Source organism: Lygodium microphyllum, chromosome 21 (genome assembly GCF_053477565.2).
Source record: "Lygodium microphyllum isolate KBCC chromosome 21, Lygodium_microphyllum_v1.1.10, whole genome shotgun sequence".
NCBI lineage: Eukaryota > Viridiplantae > Streptophyta > Polypodiopsida > Schizaeales > Lygodiaceae > Lygodium > Lygodium microphyllum.
This window is the reverse complement of record NC_141155.1, coordinates 62,383,648-62,403,417: the sequence shown is the minus strand read 5'-3', so window position 1 is coordinate 62,403,417 and position 19,770 is coordinate 62,383,648. Positions and strand designations below refer to the sequence as shown.

At 39.2% G+C, this 19,770-nt stretch overlaps 1 protein-coding gene across 1 annotated transcript; it reads left to right on the top strand.

Moving 5' to 3' along the window:
• Positions 1-14,023: 14,023 nt before the first annotated feature.
• On the top strand, positions 14,024-15,735 carry LOC148018072 (F-box/kelch-repeat protein At1g22040-like). The gene has a single exon (XM_087661684.1). It carries the CDS (start codon positions 14,185-14,187, stop codon positions 15,388-15,390), a length of 1,206 nt encoding a protein of 401 aa, XP_087517810.1. The 5' UTR covers positions 14,024-14,184; the 3' UTR covers positions 15,391-15,735.
• Positions 15,736-19,770: the final 4,035 nt, after the last annotated feature.

Genomic DNA, 19,770 nt, shown 5'->3' with positions numbered 1-19,770 from the left:
ACTAGAAGGGTACTATCTACAAGGTTTCAAGACAATGGTTTGGGCCTTATTTGATGCACCATGTCCATGACAATGCTATGTATTCCTTAGCAAAGCTTGATGATATAGCCTTACGAATACTGATTGGAAGAAAGAGAATCAAACTGTTCAAGAGGAAAGAGGATGCAACCTATGTAGTTTAGGAGTTGGATGATGAGTTTTATGATGGGCTTGAGGCAAGAGATGATGCATATGAGGATGTGGATATTGCAGATGATTTTATAGAAGATGAGGAGATCACATTGACCATTGAGCTTGGCGGTGATGAGGTTGGGTAGTTGTGGCCCATTCGGAGGATGTGTAGGTTAGGAGGGGGCGGATGTTGTGACGTTGCATGTCCACCACTACGAATCTGAGGGCAAAGTTTTTTGCTAGGATTTTGAACTCATTAGTCAGCATCATTAAGAATTTTCTCTCCATTGTGTTTGTCTTTTCATTTGCCATTCAGTTTGAACTGTTAGTTTGAAATTTGATTGCTTGGTTCCATCATCCTAATTTTTTTGTATTCACTTGCAGTCAAGGGGAACATGCAAATGGAGATCTATGGTTTGTCATGGTTAGTAATAGCCACATTACTATTTCTCTTAAAGGGGATTTCTATTTGAAGGCAATAGTTTGATGCAGATTTTTAGCTTCTTTTTAGGCTTCTAGAGGTAGCCCTTTTTCTTGCCTTAATTGTCATTCTTTTATGCCTATTTTTGGTTTTGGACTTAAATGCCAATGATTTATTTACATGTGCAGTAGCATTTCTTTGAACTGGATGGGGAGTTCTCAAGGTGGCACAAGCATGAAGGCCATTAGTAGTTGTGCCTGGTCTTTGGGACTTTGTGAGAGCACTCGTGTAGGGCTATGAATATCTCATGGGGCTTTTTCTAATGCCTTGTGTCAGATTTGGCATCGGTGAAGTTTGTTTCAACCTTCAAGGGGGAAGGGGGGGATTTGGTAGCAAGACTCAATTTGTAGTGGATTCAAGCATCTAAGGCAAGAGAGGTGCCGCATCATACCCTGGTCATCTTCTCTTCAAAGCAATGGTTCTTCCCTACCCTTGTTCATCATCGATGTCTCCATACCGCACATGAAGGAAGAAGCCATACATAGATATGGAGAAAAAATTCACACCTTGATACTTGCTCTCTGCAAGTCTTGGAGGTGTATTAAACATTTCCACAATGGGTGAGACATCAGTTGTGCTGGCCACTGTTGGGGAATGTTCTCTCTTTGAATTGAGAGAGAGAGAGTGTGTGTCTCAGTCTAGTTTGCGAAATTTTCATTGAATCAGGGCCATTGCCAAGGTACTTCTCCTGCTTCAATGTGGGCTTCCATTTTGTGCCTTGATATCCCTTGTTTGATTCTTTTAAAAAAGGATATGTTGAACCTATCATGGTTATGGAATTACAAAGCAGCTCCACATTGTTACAAATGGTAGTGGGAATTGAGTGCTTCTGACAACAAACATGCATTTTCACTCACTTCTAGCTATTCATGATCCACCTTGGAGACGAATAACTGTAAGAACTTTCCATCACTTGCAAATGCGGTCTCTCTTGCACGCATCAGTTTGTATCTTTTCCTAAACTTTTTCCTAAACTTGGGAGCCAAAGCCCTTCAAATGCCTCAAGTGGTTCTCATGTTTTGGAGGAGTTTTCTTTGGTGCCAAATACCTGTGTTCATTCATTTTTATCTAACAAAATTCCCTCTACTTTGACATATGGTCTGCAATTGAACTTTCCTGCATTTTCAAGGACAGCAATTGAGTCCTGTAAAAGATTGTTTTCACATGGTTTCATGTCATTTATGTCCTTGTGGATCTGCTATGATTACAATGCATTTCATGAAGATGGGCTTGATTAATGAGAAGGATTTTGAAATCAAAAGAACTAAAAGATGACTATGGATTTAGCTCTCTTGATTGAGCTTTGAATTTTGTAATCTTGCTTTGGATTTGTACTTGAAACTCCCATCTCGCATAGCGTCCTTGCGACTAATAAATTTTGCGAACTCCTGCGCATATTCCATGCGACAATGGCCACCAATATCTGGCTCTCAAAGCTCTCTATGTAAGCTCTCTATGTAGTCAAGCAAAGTGCCCTCCATAAGTAGAGTCACAATATTCTTCCAATAGAAATTGAACCCCATCAAGCATGACACATTAGTGATAAACATCATTGACCCCTTGATGATATAGTGTTCCTACAATCAAGGCAAATTTCAAGACTTGCTACCTAATTTTCCTATTTTTAGCCATCGATAAAGTGGATCTAGCCTCTCTTATAGATATATAATATATTATGGTAGCATACCAGGATGGAATGTTGTATCAATTTTGAATAGACCCTTGAGGTTACTAACTTAAGCCAACTACCTTCAGCCAAGACTTCCTTCGACTCCCCAAAATCCACAAGACATTCAATGATGCCCTACAACTTTAGCAACTTACTCCTAATTTCATAATCAAACTCCTGATGTGCTATTGGAAATTGATCAGCCACTTCCATAGGTGGTCAAGTGGCTATAACTTATTCATCAATAGCATCAACCCCCTTACCTTCGTATAAAATACTACCTTTTCATACACGATGTAGTGCTTGAATTTCTTCATTGCAAAGACCATCCCAAGGCATAGTTTCTTCATGCAAGTATAATTAATCTTGAACACCCCCATTTTGTGACTAGCAAACATAATTAGATGGTACCACTTCTCTTATCTAGGCTAAACAATAGCTGATACTATACATTGTAGCTACTGAATATATATAAAATATCTCACCCCTTTTAGATGCTTTCAAGACTAGCACTTTTACCAATTTTTGCTTCACATCCTCAAAGGATAGTTAACATAGATCACTCCCAATAAATATACAATTAAAGGGTAATAGATTCGTCAATGAAAATGTTCTCTCATTTAGTGCATTAATAAATCATCAATAATATTTGACTAACAACAGAAAGCTATGCGCTTCTTTAAGAGTACGTAGCGGACTCATAGCAATAATAACATTTATCTTTTCATGATTGGTCATAATATCAATCAAGCTAACCACATGCACCAATAGCAATCCATCAAACACTCTAAATATTCATTTCCTTAGATTAAGAGCAATGCAAAATTGCTTACACTGCTCAAAACATTTTCTTAGAATGATAAGATGTCTCTCCTTAATGGTGGCTAGCCCTAGATCATCAATGAAGAACTTCAACTCCTTTGGGAAAATATCATCAAAAGTTTTATCAACTGTATGTTGCCAAGAACTTGACACATTGTATAACCCAAAAGTCATAACATGATATGCAAATGTATCAAATACAATGACAAATGTCATTTTTAATTTGTCCTCCTTTGCGATAACCATTTGGTTATAATTGGTAAAGCAATCCATAAATGAATAGATATCCCTACCCTCTAAACTGATCTAGAATATGATCAATAAATGGTAACGAATAGTGATCTTTAACCATCTATTGATTGAGCTCCCTAAAAGCTATGCAAAGTTGAATTTGATTATTTTTCCTTTTTTTAAATAACTACTAGTGAACACCACTTTGTGTGTTATAAAAAAAAATATCAAGCTAGCCTTATGCAATTTTTGTAGCTCCTCAAAGAAATCCCTTATCTCAAAATGTATACATCTCACGTTTTGTCGAACATGACAACTACCTTCCTTCAAGGAAATAATACACACTACCAAACTAGGAGGAATACCCCACTGCTCATCATAGCTTTGGGCAAAAATATCACGAAATTCTTGGATTAAGGATAAATAGTCCTTCCTCTCTACCAAACTGAACATAGGTCCTAATTTAATCAATCGTGGCTCATTCAACGTAGCGAGATCTAGCTCAATCACATTTGCATCTCTGATTCTGTCTTGAGCTTCTATCCACTCATTCACGATCACCTAGTAGACATCTTTTATAGTGGACTCCTCTCTTGATTCATCGTTTCGACAAAATTTCACTATTAAAAGGATCCTCTAATGCATCAAATTCTATCGAAGGTAAGGGTACTCTCTCACTTTAAGGAGATTCATGATATGCATCCACTATTATGTGAGTGGCATCTTTGTTAAAAATTAGATAACTAACAGGTATATCAACTTTACAGATAGATTGTAAGATCCATGGCATTCCATTGCTTGGATGCCCTACAAACCTAATAACCCTAAAGTCCAAAATGCATTCCACCTTAGCAACAATCACATGGACTTTGATAATGCAACCTTTTGATTTCCTTAAACTGTCATTAGCCATCCAGAGAATTGTGGAGGCATCCTTTTGGATTTTTAATCTCAAAATTTTCATCAATTCTGAACTCATAATGTTAATAGAGGATCTCATATCCACAATGGCATAATCCACTAATATGCCATCAACATATGCTACCACACTTGGGTAATGCTTTTTAGTATGTTCAAACTAGTCATCTCCCACATGGGCTATTCCCAAGGATTCGACAATGTACCCAATGTGAAGGACCTTCTTAAACTCTTTACACACTCTTGGAGATAACTTGATCACCTACAAGAGATTCACATTAGGCTTTATCTCGCAAAGATAATTGGCTAAGTCAAATTCATAATAATTAGCAATGGTTCTCTTCTCCCGCCAAACCATTCTTTCTCTTGGTTGTTGAACTTAGATGCCTCTTACTTGGATTTTACATTCTTCATTTGGCAACTCCTTTTTGGAGTCACCTTTGCCATCACCAGCTTTTAGAGGACCAAGGCTTTCACATTAGGGTTAAGGACTTGCGTCCCCTTATCATCCTATTTAGGGTTTGCCTCAACAAGTTTTACATTATCCCTATCGCCTTCTTTAACCTTTTGTCCTCCTATAATGGCTCATAAATTGGAAGCCTCTATGGTGTTAACATGCACAACTTCGATAAGACTAACACCACTATCACTAAGCACCTCTTCTATGATAGCTTTTCCTCTATGCAATATTTGCTTTGGTCCCTTATCCTATTGAAGATGATTCTCTTGTGCTTGATTAAGTGGACCTGACTGTGGTGCACAAATCGTATGTTGGATGCGTACGTAGCGTGCATATGTAGCGAGTGTTGCAAGGTCCCCAAGAACAAAAGAACTCTACTAAAGCTCATAAAACAAGAAGGAAGATTTGCATGACATGAAAAAAAGAGATCAATTGGGTACAATCTCTCCCCATGCCTTGTGTGAGTGCTTCACAAGGTATGTATTTATAAAATTATAAATCTCAAAGTTAAAAAATAGCTCAATTTTACAATTAGCATGCTTTAGCTTTTGTGTTTGATTTTGTACAAATAAAGAATAAAGCGATTGGGCACCCCAAAAGTCGGGATGTGCCCAAATACAATATCCAATAATGAAATATTTAAATTGTGCACCCATATGCATACAAAATAATAAATATTTGTCAATCGCTTCAATAAATAAGTGTACCTAAATAAATATTAGCACCATGTCTTTAATGATAAGGCGCACATCCATAAAAAATGATAATTGCTTCTAGATAATCTGAATACTCACTATCGCCCAACGCTTTCCAATGCTATCGTTGCCTGCTCTACGCATCAACTGAAGCATTCACAATTGTTAGAAAATAGTAAAATTAAATTAAAAAAAAGTGAATACCTAGCAGTCTTTAGCTACAAAATAAATAAATAGGTTGGAACTATGTTCTAACCTTAATTTAATGCGAGTGCACTCTAAACTCATAAACTTCCATTAATTTAAATATATATTTTGCGAAATCACCCGCTGTGTGGAGTCACCCATATGCACATTAAATTAACATGACACCTGAAAAAGACATGCGTCCTCGATAACTTCTCGCACAAAGAATCCACCTTGTGTACGAGCCTCAGTAAATAAATATAGTTTCACAGAATCCACCGCAGAACTGTTGAGATATCGAGCTCCACTCGTGATATGCCAAGGTGACCGTTGTGCATTTATGTCACCGACTTGTTAGCTGCAGATGCGGTTGGTACACCGCCCATGAATAATAGCTAGATGACAGCTATCCTTATCTACTCTAGTTTGTGGCTCAGTTAGTATGCCACCTTAGTTAGTCGAGTTTGGTTTGAGACCCATATATAAGATTCTTCTATTTCTATGTACTAGAGTTCTTTTGGCTTACACAACTAAGAAGAAAAAAACTGTGTTCAGCCTCCACCTTTGTGTGTATTTACCCATTGTGCAAGCGAGAAAGCTACAAGTGAGACTCCTTCCATCTCTCCCACAATCTTGACATGGTATCAGAGCCTTGTTCGTGGTAAGGAGCTCAAGAAAGCAAACCAACTTCGCGGTGTTCTAGTAAGAGGACCAATGTTGCTTTCATTTTTTCTGTTTTGGGAGCAAGTCTCTGCAGGTAGCACAGCCGAAAAGTGCAAGAGTGCATTGTCTCAGATTGAGACGCCCTTCGTGGTGTAGCAAGAGGGTAGTATATATTGCGGATGGAGGCTTTAGCCCTCAGTTGCTCTGTTTTTTTGATTTGAGGCCATTTCGGGGCCTGTTTTGGAGGCGGAAGTTTTCCGCAAGCACTCAGGAAAAGGCCTTGTTTTTTGCTGTGCGACCACTGTTCTACAGGTCGGTGAAAAGTTACCATAGAAATTGCATTGTATGCCTGTGCGCAGAGACATTGGGAGGTACAGAATCGTCCTTGTTGCCTGTTGATGCAAAATCGTCACTAGGAAGTGACTATGTGGTCAAATACCACTTTCGCCAGTTTTGCAGATTTGCCCTTGTGAGGCTAAAGCTGTGTTTTTTACAATGACAGAATTTTTTGCAGTGTTCTGTAATTGCGTCTGTTTCTCTTTCACACATTGTCACTGAAAAGCTTGACAAGAATAACTTCCAAGTATGGAAGTTTAGAATGACGAATTTCCTTATGGGAAAAGGATATTGGGAATTTGTTGCAGGAAATGAAGAAGAACCAGTTCTTCCTGATGTTCCCAATCAATAACAAATGCAGGCATTTAAAGGATGGCATGAGAGAGCCAGAAAAGTTATGTACTGGCTGTCTATCAGTATTTCAGACTCTATGATTGTGTATATTCAGGATGCAAGCACGCCAAAGGAGGCATGGGATACTTCGTAAAAAATGTATAGCACAAATACGCAAGCCAGGAAAATGCAGCTCAAGCAAGAGTTGCACAATGTGCAAAGAGAAAGTATGAGCATCAATGACTACCACATGAAGGTGAAGAAGATTGCTGATGCACTTGCTTCCATTGGGTCGCCAGTGGAAGATGATGATTTAGTTTCTGTGACCTTGAATGGTATAGGAAAGGATTATGCACAGTTCCGAACATCCATTTCCATTCGTGAATGATTTTCTGATTTTGAGGAGTTGATTGCTCTTATAATTTCTGAGGAGCAGAGAAATGGTGGTGCATCTTCTTCAGGAGGAACTTCAAAGGAAACTGTCTTCTACTCAAATGCTGGAAGAGGTAGAGGCAGAGGTAGAGTAGGCCGATCTGGAGGCCATGGTAGAAATCAGAATATGCAGCAAACTCAAGAAAACTAGTTCTATGGAGGAGGACGTGGTAACTCTAGAGGTAGGGGGAGCCAAAGAGGTCATGGTGGATGGCAAAGAGGCCAAAATGCAAACAACAATGTTGAATGCTACTACTGTGGTAAAATGGGTAATATGGCTAAAGACTGCTATAAAAAGCAGAATGACATCATGAATGGAAAATTGCAACAAGGGAATTATGCATCTTCTAGTAGACAGGGTGATGACAGAAATGAGCATTTGTTTATGGTGCAGCACATGAACAATTCTGTGACAAGTGCAGAAGAAAGCAACGAAGAGTGGTATGTTGACTCAGGTGCATCAAACCACATGACAGATCATGCAAAATGGATGCAGGATACAAGGAAAATGGAAAAACCAGGATTTGTGGAGACTGGTGATGATACTGTACATCCTATTGTGCAGATTGAAAAAATTCCTTTGTCAATGCAGGATGGGAAAAAGAAATACCTATCGGATGTATTTCATGTCTCAAATATCACCAAGAACCTGGTTTCTGTTGGCCAAATGGTTGAGCAGGGCTTGCAGGTCAGATTTAATCCTCATGGATGCTTTGTTGAGGATATGAAAAATAAAGGTCGCTTGATAGCAAAAGGGAAGAAGAATGGCAGAATGTTTACATTGGATGCAGACATGCCTGAATTGAGCGCAACAATGTTTGCGCATGGGACCGGTGTAGTTGCAGATATTGATATGTGGCATAAATGCATTGGTCATGTTAATGTACAACGACTTAAATCAGTGCAGGCCCAAAATATTATTGCAGGATTGCCTAAATTCAAGGTTGCAGAAATGCATAACGTATGTGAAGCCTGTCAATTTGGAAAACAGGCAAGGAAACCATTTCCTAGACATGTTCAAGAGAGTAAGAAGCCATTGGAATTAATCCACTTTGATGTGTGGACTACTAAAGCTACATCTATTGGAGGCTGTTATTATTTTGTCACTTTTATTTATGACTATAGCAGGAAAGTTTGGGTGTATTTTATGAAAAATAAAAGTGAAGTGTTTGGGTATTTCAAAACTCTTAAAGCTATGGTTGAAAAAGAAACAAGCTTGCAAGTAAAATGCCTAAGGTCAGATGGAGGGGGAGAGTACCTCTCAAATGAGTTTGCAAGGTTCTTACAGGAGCATGGCATAAAGCAGTAATATTCATGTAGTCATACCCCACAACAAAATGGAATTGCAGAAAGGAAAAATAGGCATATTGGAGAGGTATCTCGTGCCATGCTCAACGAAAAAGACCTGCCAGATTTTTATTGGGCTGAAGTAGTTGCTACAGCAATCTACATAATGAGCAGGGCTCCCACTGCAACAATACATGGCATGACTCCAGAGGAGAGGTATACTGGTAGGAAACCAAATATTTCTCATTTGAAAATTTTTGGTTGCATTGCCTATGTTCATGTACCAGATGAGTTGAGATCCAAGTTGGATCCAAAAGCTGAGAAGTGCATCTTTATTGGTTACTCTCTGCAGCAGAAAGGGTAAAGATGCTATAACCCTTCTACTCGTAAGTTTACAATGAGCAGAGATGTTGTTTTTGATGAGATGAGTAGCTGGTATAAACCAGTAAATGTGATTGATAATGTAGATGCACAAAATGGTAATGCTGCAGAGAATTCACAGCAGCAGTCACAAGATATTAGTGGACCTGGAGTGTCCTCTAGCAGTGATTCACATTCTTCGCCATGGACAGGCAAATTGAGATCATGAGAATCTTCTTAAAGCAATGCAGATAGTGGTATGCAGGTATCACGAAAAGGAAAAGAGAAGGTAGATCAGCCCATGTTTGATGTGAATGCAGGTCACTCTTATGTGGATAGTGAATCCAGTGGCTCAGAACAGAGCATTTATGACGAGTTGGGTATTCCTTCTGTTGTTACACCTGGAGTAAGGAAGACGAGGGATGTTTTGAGAGCATATGAAAGTGAGCCTACTTTGCACAGGTCTACCAGAGCTAGGTATCTTGTGGATAGGCTGAAATATGATGGATTTACAGCCATTCACTATGCCTATACAGTCAAAGTGATATAGGAACTAGAATCCACTTCTTTTGAGCAAGCCATGGAAAAAGAAAAATGGAAGAAAGCCATGGATGAAGAAATGGATGCTTTGAAAGCAAATGCTACATGGGAATTGGTACCTTTGCCTAAAGATAAGAATGTAATTGGTTTGTAAGTGGGTTTATAAGGTGAAGCACAATGCAGATGGTTCTGTGAACAGATACAAGGCAAGATTAGTAGTCAAGGGGTATGCACAAACATATGGCATTGATTATGAAGAAACATTCAATCCGGTTGCAAGGATGGCAACCGTAAGAGCAGTCATTGCTATGGCTGCATCAAAGGGATGGTCTTTGTAAAGAATGCCTTCTTACATGGTGATATGCAAGAAGAGGTCTATATAGAGCAGCCACCATGTTATGTGCATGCTGTTCATCCTGAGTTTGTTTGCAGGTTGAAGAAAGCCTTGTATGGCTTGAAGCAAGCACCTAGAGCATGGTTTGACAAGATAGGACAGTATCTTGTCACTATTGGCTTTCAGATTTCCAAGCCAGATTTCTCACTTTATGTGAGAAAAACAAAGAAAGGTATTATGCTGCTTGTCATTTATGTTGATGATTTGATTATCACAGGTGATAGTGATGAAGATATCCTTCATGTGAAAATGCTATTGAAGCAAAAGTTTGAGATAAAGGATTTGGGAGAGCTGCGTTATTTCTTGGGCATTGAGGTGATTAGATCACCAAGTGGGTATGGCTCTTGCAAACGCAGTATGGATTGGACATGCTGTCCAAATATGGGATGACAGGCTGTAAGCCTATTTCAGTTCCTTTGGAGTAGAATGTGAAGTTGAGCGCAGATGCATGTGAGCTTCTCGAAGACCCTACTATGTACAGACGCATAGTAGGGAGTTTGATTTATATGACTATAACCAGGCCAGATTTGAGCTATGCTGTTGGATTGGTAAGTCAGTTTATGCAGGCTCCAAGGAAACCACATTTGGATGCAGCTAGACGCATACTCAAGTATGTGAAGTCCACATTGCAGTATGGACTATTTTATGAGATTGGGGTTCAGATACAGTTGCATGGATACACTGATGCTGATTGGGCTGGTAGTATTTCTGATAGACGATCTACCAGTGGATATGTGTTCTCTTTTGGGAGTGTTGCAGTCACTTGGAGCAGCAAGAAACAACCTACAGTTGCCTTGTCGAGCACAGAGGCTGAGTATAGGGGTGCAGCAATGGCTGCATGTGAGGTAGCTTGGTTGTGTAAGCTACTTTATGATATGCATCAGTCTACAGATGGGCAAGTTGTCATTTATTGTGACAACATGAGTAGTATACACTTGGCAAATAACCTAGTCTATCATGCTAGAACAAAGCACATTGAGGTGCATTATCACTATGTGCGAGAGAGAGTTTTACTAGGTCTTATTGATCTAGTTTATGTCGGCACAGAGGATCAGGTAGCTGACATATTTACGAAGGCATTGGGCACAGAGAAGCTGCTCAAGTTTAGAGACCTGCTTGGTATGCAGGAATTGGGATTGAGCTCGAGGGGGAGTGTTGAGATATCGAGCTCCACTCGTGATATGCCAGGGTGACCGTTGTGCATTTATGTCACCGACTTGTTAGCTGTAGATGCGGTTGGTACACCGCCCATGAATAATAGCTAGATGACAGCTATCCTTATCTACTCTAGTTTGTGGCTCAGTTCATATGCCACCTTAGTTAGTTGAGTTTGGTTTGAGACCCATATATAGGGTTCTTCTTTTTCTATGTACTAGAGTTCTTTTGGCTTACACAACTAAGAAGAAAAAAATTGTTTTCAACCTCCACCTTTGTGTGTATTCCCCCATTGTGCAAGCGAGAAAGCTACAAGTGAGACTCCTTCCATCTCTACCACAATCTTGACAAGAACCTCATGGAATCCACTGTGGAATAAAAAACTCACGGAATCCACAATGGTCTCACGGAATCCATTGTGGAATATGCCTCCTGGCATCAGGCTGCCTAATCCCTTGTTGAAGAGAGTTGATTTTGCTCTAACAAGTACTAGCTAGATGGTTGGACTTCCCACATATATCACATATATCCCAAGCTCTCTTCTCTTGACCTACTATTACAAACCCTTTCACAAGAAATCTATCAGCCAAATCTTCTACCGTATTAAAATCACCCATCACAATCATTGGACACTAGGTCTCCCTAAGAGATTTCCAGACAATTGTCCTATCATGGGCATTACAAGAAGTATAAGTTGAAGTGATGGAAAATTGTTCCTCTTCATTTATAAAGATTAATATATATTTATTATTGGTGTCCACCAAGGTTTTAGTTACAAGATCTATGCAATTTTCTCTAATCCCTAATGTTGTACCCCCACTTCTTTGGGAGTGGTTTGTGGAGTACCAAATGTAAATCTTCCTTATAAGTTGTAGGTTATTCCTCAGGTTCTCACCTAAAGTTTTGATTTCTTGTAGGCAAATCACATTCGATGAGGGTTGCAAAGTTGCTAGCCAATTCTTAATAATCTTGGGCCGACTGGAATTTATCATTCCATTACAATTTACGAATATCATCTTAAGCAAATTAATCATTAAGTTCATTTCTTATTTTTTCCTTTTCTGGCAGTCTCTTTTCCTTTAGAGAAAGGATTGCTTTCACTATCTCCTACCTTAGAAAAGTGTCTCTTGGACGCCTTTTGATTTTTATCACTGTTAAATTTAGGAGAGTGGAGCTAATCCCCTTCATCATTCTCCTCCACATCCTCGAAGCTAACATCACACTGAGCTTTTCACTCTATGATGTTAGCATATGATGTTTTTTTGGCTTCCTTTTGTGAATTGTCAATCAAAATTTCCTCTATCTCAAACTCAAAGGAGGACTCAATCTCCTTGAAATCTCCTTCTAAGGGTTTGGGGCCTAAAGTCTCAATTGGGACATCAATTAATAAGGCTGTGAATCTATTATTATTCTTTTTCTTAGTGACATTTTTTAAGTCATAATTAGTGTTGTACTTCTTACCTTTTTTGAGATTGGTTTGAAACCGTCATTAGAAGCCTTTTGCTCCTTAGGGCAATCATCAACTTTCTTTTTGGACAATCACGAATAAAGTGCCCTACCTTCATGCAGCTTGAAGCATGCATTTGGAAGGTTGCAATACAACATAGGTTGTTTTGTTATCATATTACCTTTAATGTCTGTAATGAGAAAACAGTCATGCAACATTTTGCTTACGCCCATTTCTACAAGGACTTGGGGAAACCACCAAGGGTTGACAAGATTCTCTGACCTAACAATCTCCCTAATTGAGCTACCAAGGTTTTAACAAAGGAGAAGAGATCTCTTGGTAGATTAGTGAGCTCAACCCAGATAGGGACTTAGGATGGTTTATCTATGCATGGAGTAAAACTTGGGAACCATTTAAATAGGGTCAACGGGGAATTTTAAATCATCCATTGATTGATACTTAGAATCTGCAGCAACATTCATTTCCTCTGTTCCAAATAGAAAAAAGAAGAAATTGTTGGGCATGTAGTTCATCTCTACAATCCTACACCCTATCGACTCCCAATTTGACTTTATCCAAGTTTATGAAATTTTCAGTGTTGAAAATGGCAAATATCAATAATTTCACTCAAAAATCTTGGTCTCGAATTCTATTGTCGGAGGCAATAGTGCGGCACCTCTATGATGTATAATGTAAGAAGTTCATTGTAGTGGGTGTTGTAATGAGACGACTTGTAAAAATTTGTGGTAAAAGGTTTGGGTGCCCCGTTAACCACAAGTACGGATGTAAGCCTTGGTATCCAATTAACATAAAATACCATTTCGAATCTGACATTTTGGAAATACCAATTTCCAAAAATCCTATTCGAAGTGTGAGATAAAAATTTTCATATACCAAAAATGTTTTAGGTAAAGAGTAGGCCAAAAGTAGTCGTATGGTTCCCCTCCAAATTCTCAGTGCTTTTTGGAAGGAGCGTTGGTGTAAAGTTACAAACTTACAAAGGCTGTGTTACAACGGCTGGCGCAGCCTTGCGATGACACGCCAGTTTTCGTGGACAAAAGATAGTACACGTGGCAGGGGTCATTGTCAAAAAAGCGCAAAAGCATCTGCATCTGGCAAACAGCAAGTGGACCCGGACACGTGGAAGCAGGAGGAGCGCCCTCCGAGAGTCGCCGGGAGCAGGGGAGCGGAACCCGGATTCATTGTTTTTGCTGCTGGTATTTCTTTTTGTCGTCAGACTGTTCTCCTGGCTCCGATCTGATGTGGCGGTCTTGGGGGTGGTGGGGGCCGCCGGGCAAAATCCTGCGGGCTTGCCACGTAGCATCCGATTAGATTTGTGATAATGGGATGGGATGAGAGAGAGCTCACAGAATCAGAGCCCCCGTCTCTCTGCAAGTTGGGACACATATATCCGATTCCAATCTGTGTCTCGTCGCACTACTATGGATCGCTTCTCATCATGAGATTAATTATATATATATATATATATATATATACGCGTATATATCTATATATATGTATATGTGTAGATTTGCCTCATAATCGCCCATGCATCCCCCTCTCACCATCAGAGTCGCGAATCGCAACAAGGCTAGCATTGCCTCATGACCATACTCCCGCACCCTCGCCCAGACCCCTCGCCCTGCAGCCGCCATGGCTGCCTCATCCCCGGCTTGCCCGACCACATCTCCCTCCTCTGCCTCCTCAAGGTTCCCCGTAGCTACCACGCCAACATGATCGCCGTCTCCAGCTCCTGGCGCCGGGCCGTCAGCTGCCCGAGCTTCTACCGGCTGCGACGCGAGACCGGAAATACCGACCCCTGGCTCGTCGTCCTGTCCACCGACACCATGGCCGCGCCGGCCCTCAGCTACGCCGCCTACGACCTCCGCTCCAAGCAGCTCCTCTTCAAGGTCCCCCTGACCCTGCTGCGGGGCGGAGCCTCTCTCCCGTTCGAGCACTACCGCGTGGCCGCCCTCCATGAATCCTTCGTGCTTCTCGGCGACTTCTGCAGCAGCACCGGCGGCCTGTATTATAACCAGATGCCTACTGCACGCAGCCACTGCCTGCGGATGCTTGTGTGCAATACCGTAACGAATCAGTGCAGGCCCGGGGCAGCCATGCGCGCGCCGCGCAGCCTGTTCGCCTGCGGGGTGATAAGGGACAAGCTGTACGTGGCGGGCGGGGTGGACAGCAGCGGCAGGGCGGAGCGATCGACGGAGGTGTACGACATAGGGCGGGACGTGTGGACGGAGGCGGCGGCGATGCCGGAGGAGGCAGCGGGGGCGATGGACGGGGAGGCGGTGTTCCAGGGGAAGCTGTACGTGAGGTGCTGGGAGGGGGACAACAAGAAGCAGGCGCTGTTCTGGTCGTACGACCCGGCGCGGGACGAGTGGGCGGCGGAGGCGGGGCTGCGGTCGGGGGCCCTTGGCAGCGGCCAGCTCCTGGCCACGGACGAGTTCATCTACGCCCTGGGGGCCGAAGACGGCCAGCTGCACCGCTACGAGGCCAGCTACGGCACGTGGCGGAAGGTTGGCCAGGCACGCCGCGCTGCGGGGGGCCGGGAGGCACTCTTCCCCATCATATCGCCAGCCATGGCCTCACCCAGCTTCAACTCCGACTCCCAGCGCGCCTTTGGCCTGGGCAAGGACATCTTCTTTCTGGAAGGAGGCGGCGGCGCCTGCCATCGCTTCCTCGACAGCGGCGGCGTCACTAGCAGTCGCGGCGGCACCCCCGGGCTGCCCACTGCTCAATGCCATCGCCTCTTCTTAGGGGCCTCTTGGTACAGGGCCGGAGCCATTGTCCATGCCTAATCCTGTACTCCCCATTTGTGTCTTTCTTTCCCCTTTTTTTCCCCTTCTTTAAAAAGCGATATATTCAGCAACTCATATATTCTTTTATTCTTTCGTGTTCCGTCAAACATGGTCGAAGGCCTTTTCCCTCGGGAAATTTTGGTGTATAGTTATCTGAAATTATATATATTGGACCTTAGGGCACACCCTAAATTTCATCATGTTACCTTACTTGGAACTTTGGAACTTGGAAGTCCAAAGATGCATATGCACTTGTCATTGTTTAAGTGCAAATCTTCAATCCAACTTTCCAAATCATATCATGTAAATTTGATGTCTTGTTTCTATGTCTCACAATTCGTTTGATCCAACACTAGACTATAAACTCATTTACTTTTTATTTTTGGTCGACCTTTTTCCCAATTTAGGATATATTCAACTTTCTACTACAAAATGAATATATCGAGGGCTTCATTTATAAAAAGTCATCCATACCAAGTACATTCTAAGGGTATTCAAAACCCCTTTTACTTAGAGGTTATAAGGCTCAATCAAATGACCCTTTCATCTTCATAAACTTATGAGTTTTCTCAAAATTTCAATTAAAAACACATTAAGGAAATGCAATCTTGTATATTTATCCAAATTTGTCAAATAAGATAATCATTTTGTCGACCCAATTGGTATGCTTATGTCCTTTAGATGCACCCTCCAATAATAAAATAATCATTGTATTGATCACACATGGTATGCTTACATTGTTTAATGCACCCCTACGCACCCCCCCCCCCCCCAAAATGACTCTCCTACTACCATAGATCATTCCAAGGTATCTAGATGAAATGGAGGTTATTGATAGGTTGATAATGTTACATGTGGCAAATAATATAGGTCATTACATGAAACATCACACTAATCAACCTAATTGTAAGGTCTTTTCTTCAGCTTGCCAAAGTTGGAGTATAGATGAGATACAAATGCATGCTTAGGTTCTCAAAATCCATAAAATTGTGCTCTTATGCCAGCCAAGTTCTTGTGCTTTTCATATTTATGGCAAGAGCAAGAAGATTAACATGCACTTTACAAAAAAAGAAACTTACCAATCAATATTGCAAAATGAATTTCTCTTCTAATTATTGACCAAAGCTTTAGGGAGGGGACACCGGTCGACCCCAAGTGCCCTCTCGCATTCGTGCTAAAGCTCACCACATGTTGGCATAAAGGCATGTGTGCTTTTCCTCATGCATCTCGCAATGAGAGCTTATCAAATTCAACTAAGAAGATTGCAAATTTGCAAATGAAAAACAAAACACTAAATGGGAGTGTATATTATTATGGATTTTTATAAATATTCATATTTAACTCATATATAAATATTATTAATATTTTTATATATAACATAAATATTATTAATATATGTGTTTATACTTTTTATTTTTATACTATTAAATATATTTATATTTATTATATATAATTTTATGCATTTTGGTTTTTATATTTTTGAAAAAATATATATATATATAATAACATATTTAATAATTCTCGATAACATATATAAATATAAGTTAATATGTATATATAATATTAATGTAAATTATATAATAAAATAATATGTATATATATATATAATTATTATTATTTATGTATAAATTATTGTATATCATTTTATTTGCACATGTAAAACTTTTATCCCACTACAATGTCATTTTATAACTTTGTTCTCTTAGATGGTCTAGTGCCTTTGATCTCTTCATGTCCACCTATAGCTCTACAAGAATAAGCCCTTGATTAGGAGTCACACACCTCTATAGCTTGGCTTTCATCATTACCTTTTTATCTTCTTTCTATGATTGCTCCTTATTATAACAATACAACTTCAATTGTAGTCCCTCATTATGTATTGGCCATCTAGTCAATAACAATACTTTTTCTCCTTGGCATGACAACATTTTAGGGTACTATTGCATAGTCTCTTTCAAGAGTTCTTAGAAAACATGAGAAATTGTAAGAAAGACAACTAGTATACTATCTACGGCTTGCATTTGATATAGGTCTTGCACCAAAATTATAGAAACCTATGATAATGAACAGTCATTTGATTATATTACCAAACCTAACCGGTCAATGTCGCGTGAGTAGCAACAACAAATGCAAGTCTCTTTGTTTGGATATATATCCAATCTTTTCATAATCCAATGTGTTGTCACTTCTACCTAATAACTTTTGTTCAAAAGATAGGGTATGGTAAGACATGATAATAGTGCATGGAGAAAAAATACTTGCAATAGGATTATTTTGGGCGTCTTTATGACAACACAAAATGGATAATAGTTTGTGTGCACTCCAACATTGTGTGAAAGTGTATTTAGCATCGCAAATGTGAAGTGTGTGTGCAAGCACATACACAAAGTATAGGAAAAACAAAAAGAGGCAAAAGGGAAAAAATGTATGCATGTGTGTGAATGTGTGTATCATTCATATGCACACACATAAAGATTATGTATTATTATTAGATACTTAATGGTGGTATGTAAATTATACTTAACACATAATTAATATGTATATGTATAGTTAATATTTATATTACATGTTAATACTTAATTATTATGTATACCTATCATTTATTTATTATCTAAATTAATTATAAATACAATATATTTATTATAATGATTTATCTGATAAATTAATTTATATTATTATTATATTATATATTTAAATATATAAAAATAATATGTATAATTATATAATTATTATATTTAATATAAAATAATTATAATGATATATATGCAATAACAATGTGTATTCATTATAGCTATTAAGATATTAATATACTTTTTATTACACGCTAATAAGTAGCTATTAATAAATTAATTAATTGCTAATAAAAAATGTATAACATTATGAAGGGAACAACCCAAAACACATTGTATATTACTCTTTGACAAACTTTGTACACTATAACCACTCCTCTTGGATTACAAAATTTGTGTCTATGTCTAAGACGATGGCTTAGACAAAACTCTGCCAAGATGATTGCTTGACCACTCTATGCAATTTGAAACTCTTTGCTATAGTAAAGAAATACTATGTTTCATATACTAACCAAAATAACTTGGAATCCAAAATAACTTGGAATTCTCTATGGATAGTCGGCCTATTTTCTGCAACAAAGACCTGTGAAGAATACATTATTACAATAATAAAAACTCTAACCAAAAATGCCTATAGTAGTAAGTACCAAAAGCTTTAGATATGTCCACCTTCTTACCTATTCCAGATAAGAAGGCACCAAAAGCTTTAGATATGTCCACCTTCTTACCTATTCCAAACACAAAGGCACCCATAATAAGGTAAGAAACATTGTGTCTCGAGTTCTCTAAAGTTCAACCCTATAAAGACTATGTATACAGTAAAAAAATCTGTCTCTAAAGCTCCCCAAAATAGTCTAGTTCATGCTATTCCATAGATAGGTAAGGATATCTAAGTGTATGGTGTGATTTCTTCACCTCTTTTCCATTGTATTTGAGTTAGAGATTATCAATCTTCTTACCATGCTACCCTTCCTCCTGTTGTTCATGCTGATATTGGTGCCAAACAAGCTACGTTTCTAGCTCCTAAAATCCTAGGAGGATTGTCCATATTCACATCTTAATGGTACCTTATTACCCTTTGCTTTTTGCACTCAATTGGCTACTCTTATGTGTCCACCTTTGTGTTTACTTTCATAAACACTTCCTTGGCCAGTTACTTTGTCTTTGGGCCACTTGGATTTTATCTCTTTCATCTCCTGAATGTTTTGACTAGCCACTCATCCACTTGATCTTAGCAAACACAAAGACTAGTTCTAGTCTTGTCACATACTATTAGTAAACTAGTTACAATTCTCATAGACACAATCAATCACACTTTGCCTAAGAGATACATGAAATCTTACATAAATGAGAATCCTCAACTCTGTATTATCTTTTTACTTACAACTAGGATCCTCAACTCTGTATTATCTTACTTGCATGTGACATTATCATTGGAATACCAATGACAGTACTATGCACCCATCATTGTTTGTCACTCCTTAATCTGAAAACCGTTAATGTGGACCACCCTACTGAAAACTACTCATAACTTTTGATCCATAACTCAAATAGCCAATCTTTTTGAAGTAGAAATGTAGCCCCAGTTCACCCACCATGGTTTGTCACAGCTTAATCTAAAAATTGTCAATGTGGACCACCCTATAGAAAACTACTCATATCTTTTGATCCAGAACTCTAATAGCTAAGGTTTTTGAAGTAGAAATGTAGCCCTATTCCAATATACAACGTCCATAAATACACTAAGATCAAATTTTCAAATCTTCAACCCTAAAAGCCCTAGAAGAATTCTATGCAGCCTACAATTCAC

Coding starts and splice junctions, on each gene's coding strand:
- LOC148018072 (XM_087661684.1), top strand. CDS start 14,185: ATGACCATACTCCCGCACCCTCGCCCAGACCCCTCGCCCTGCAGCCGC.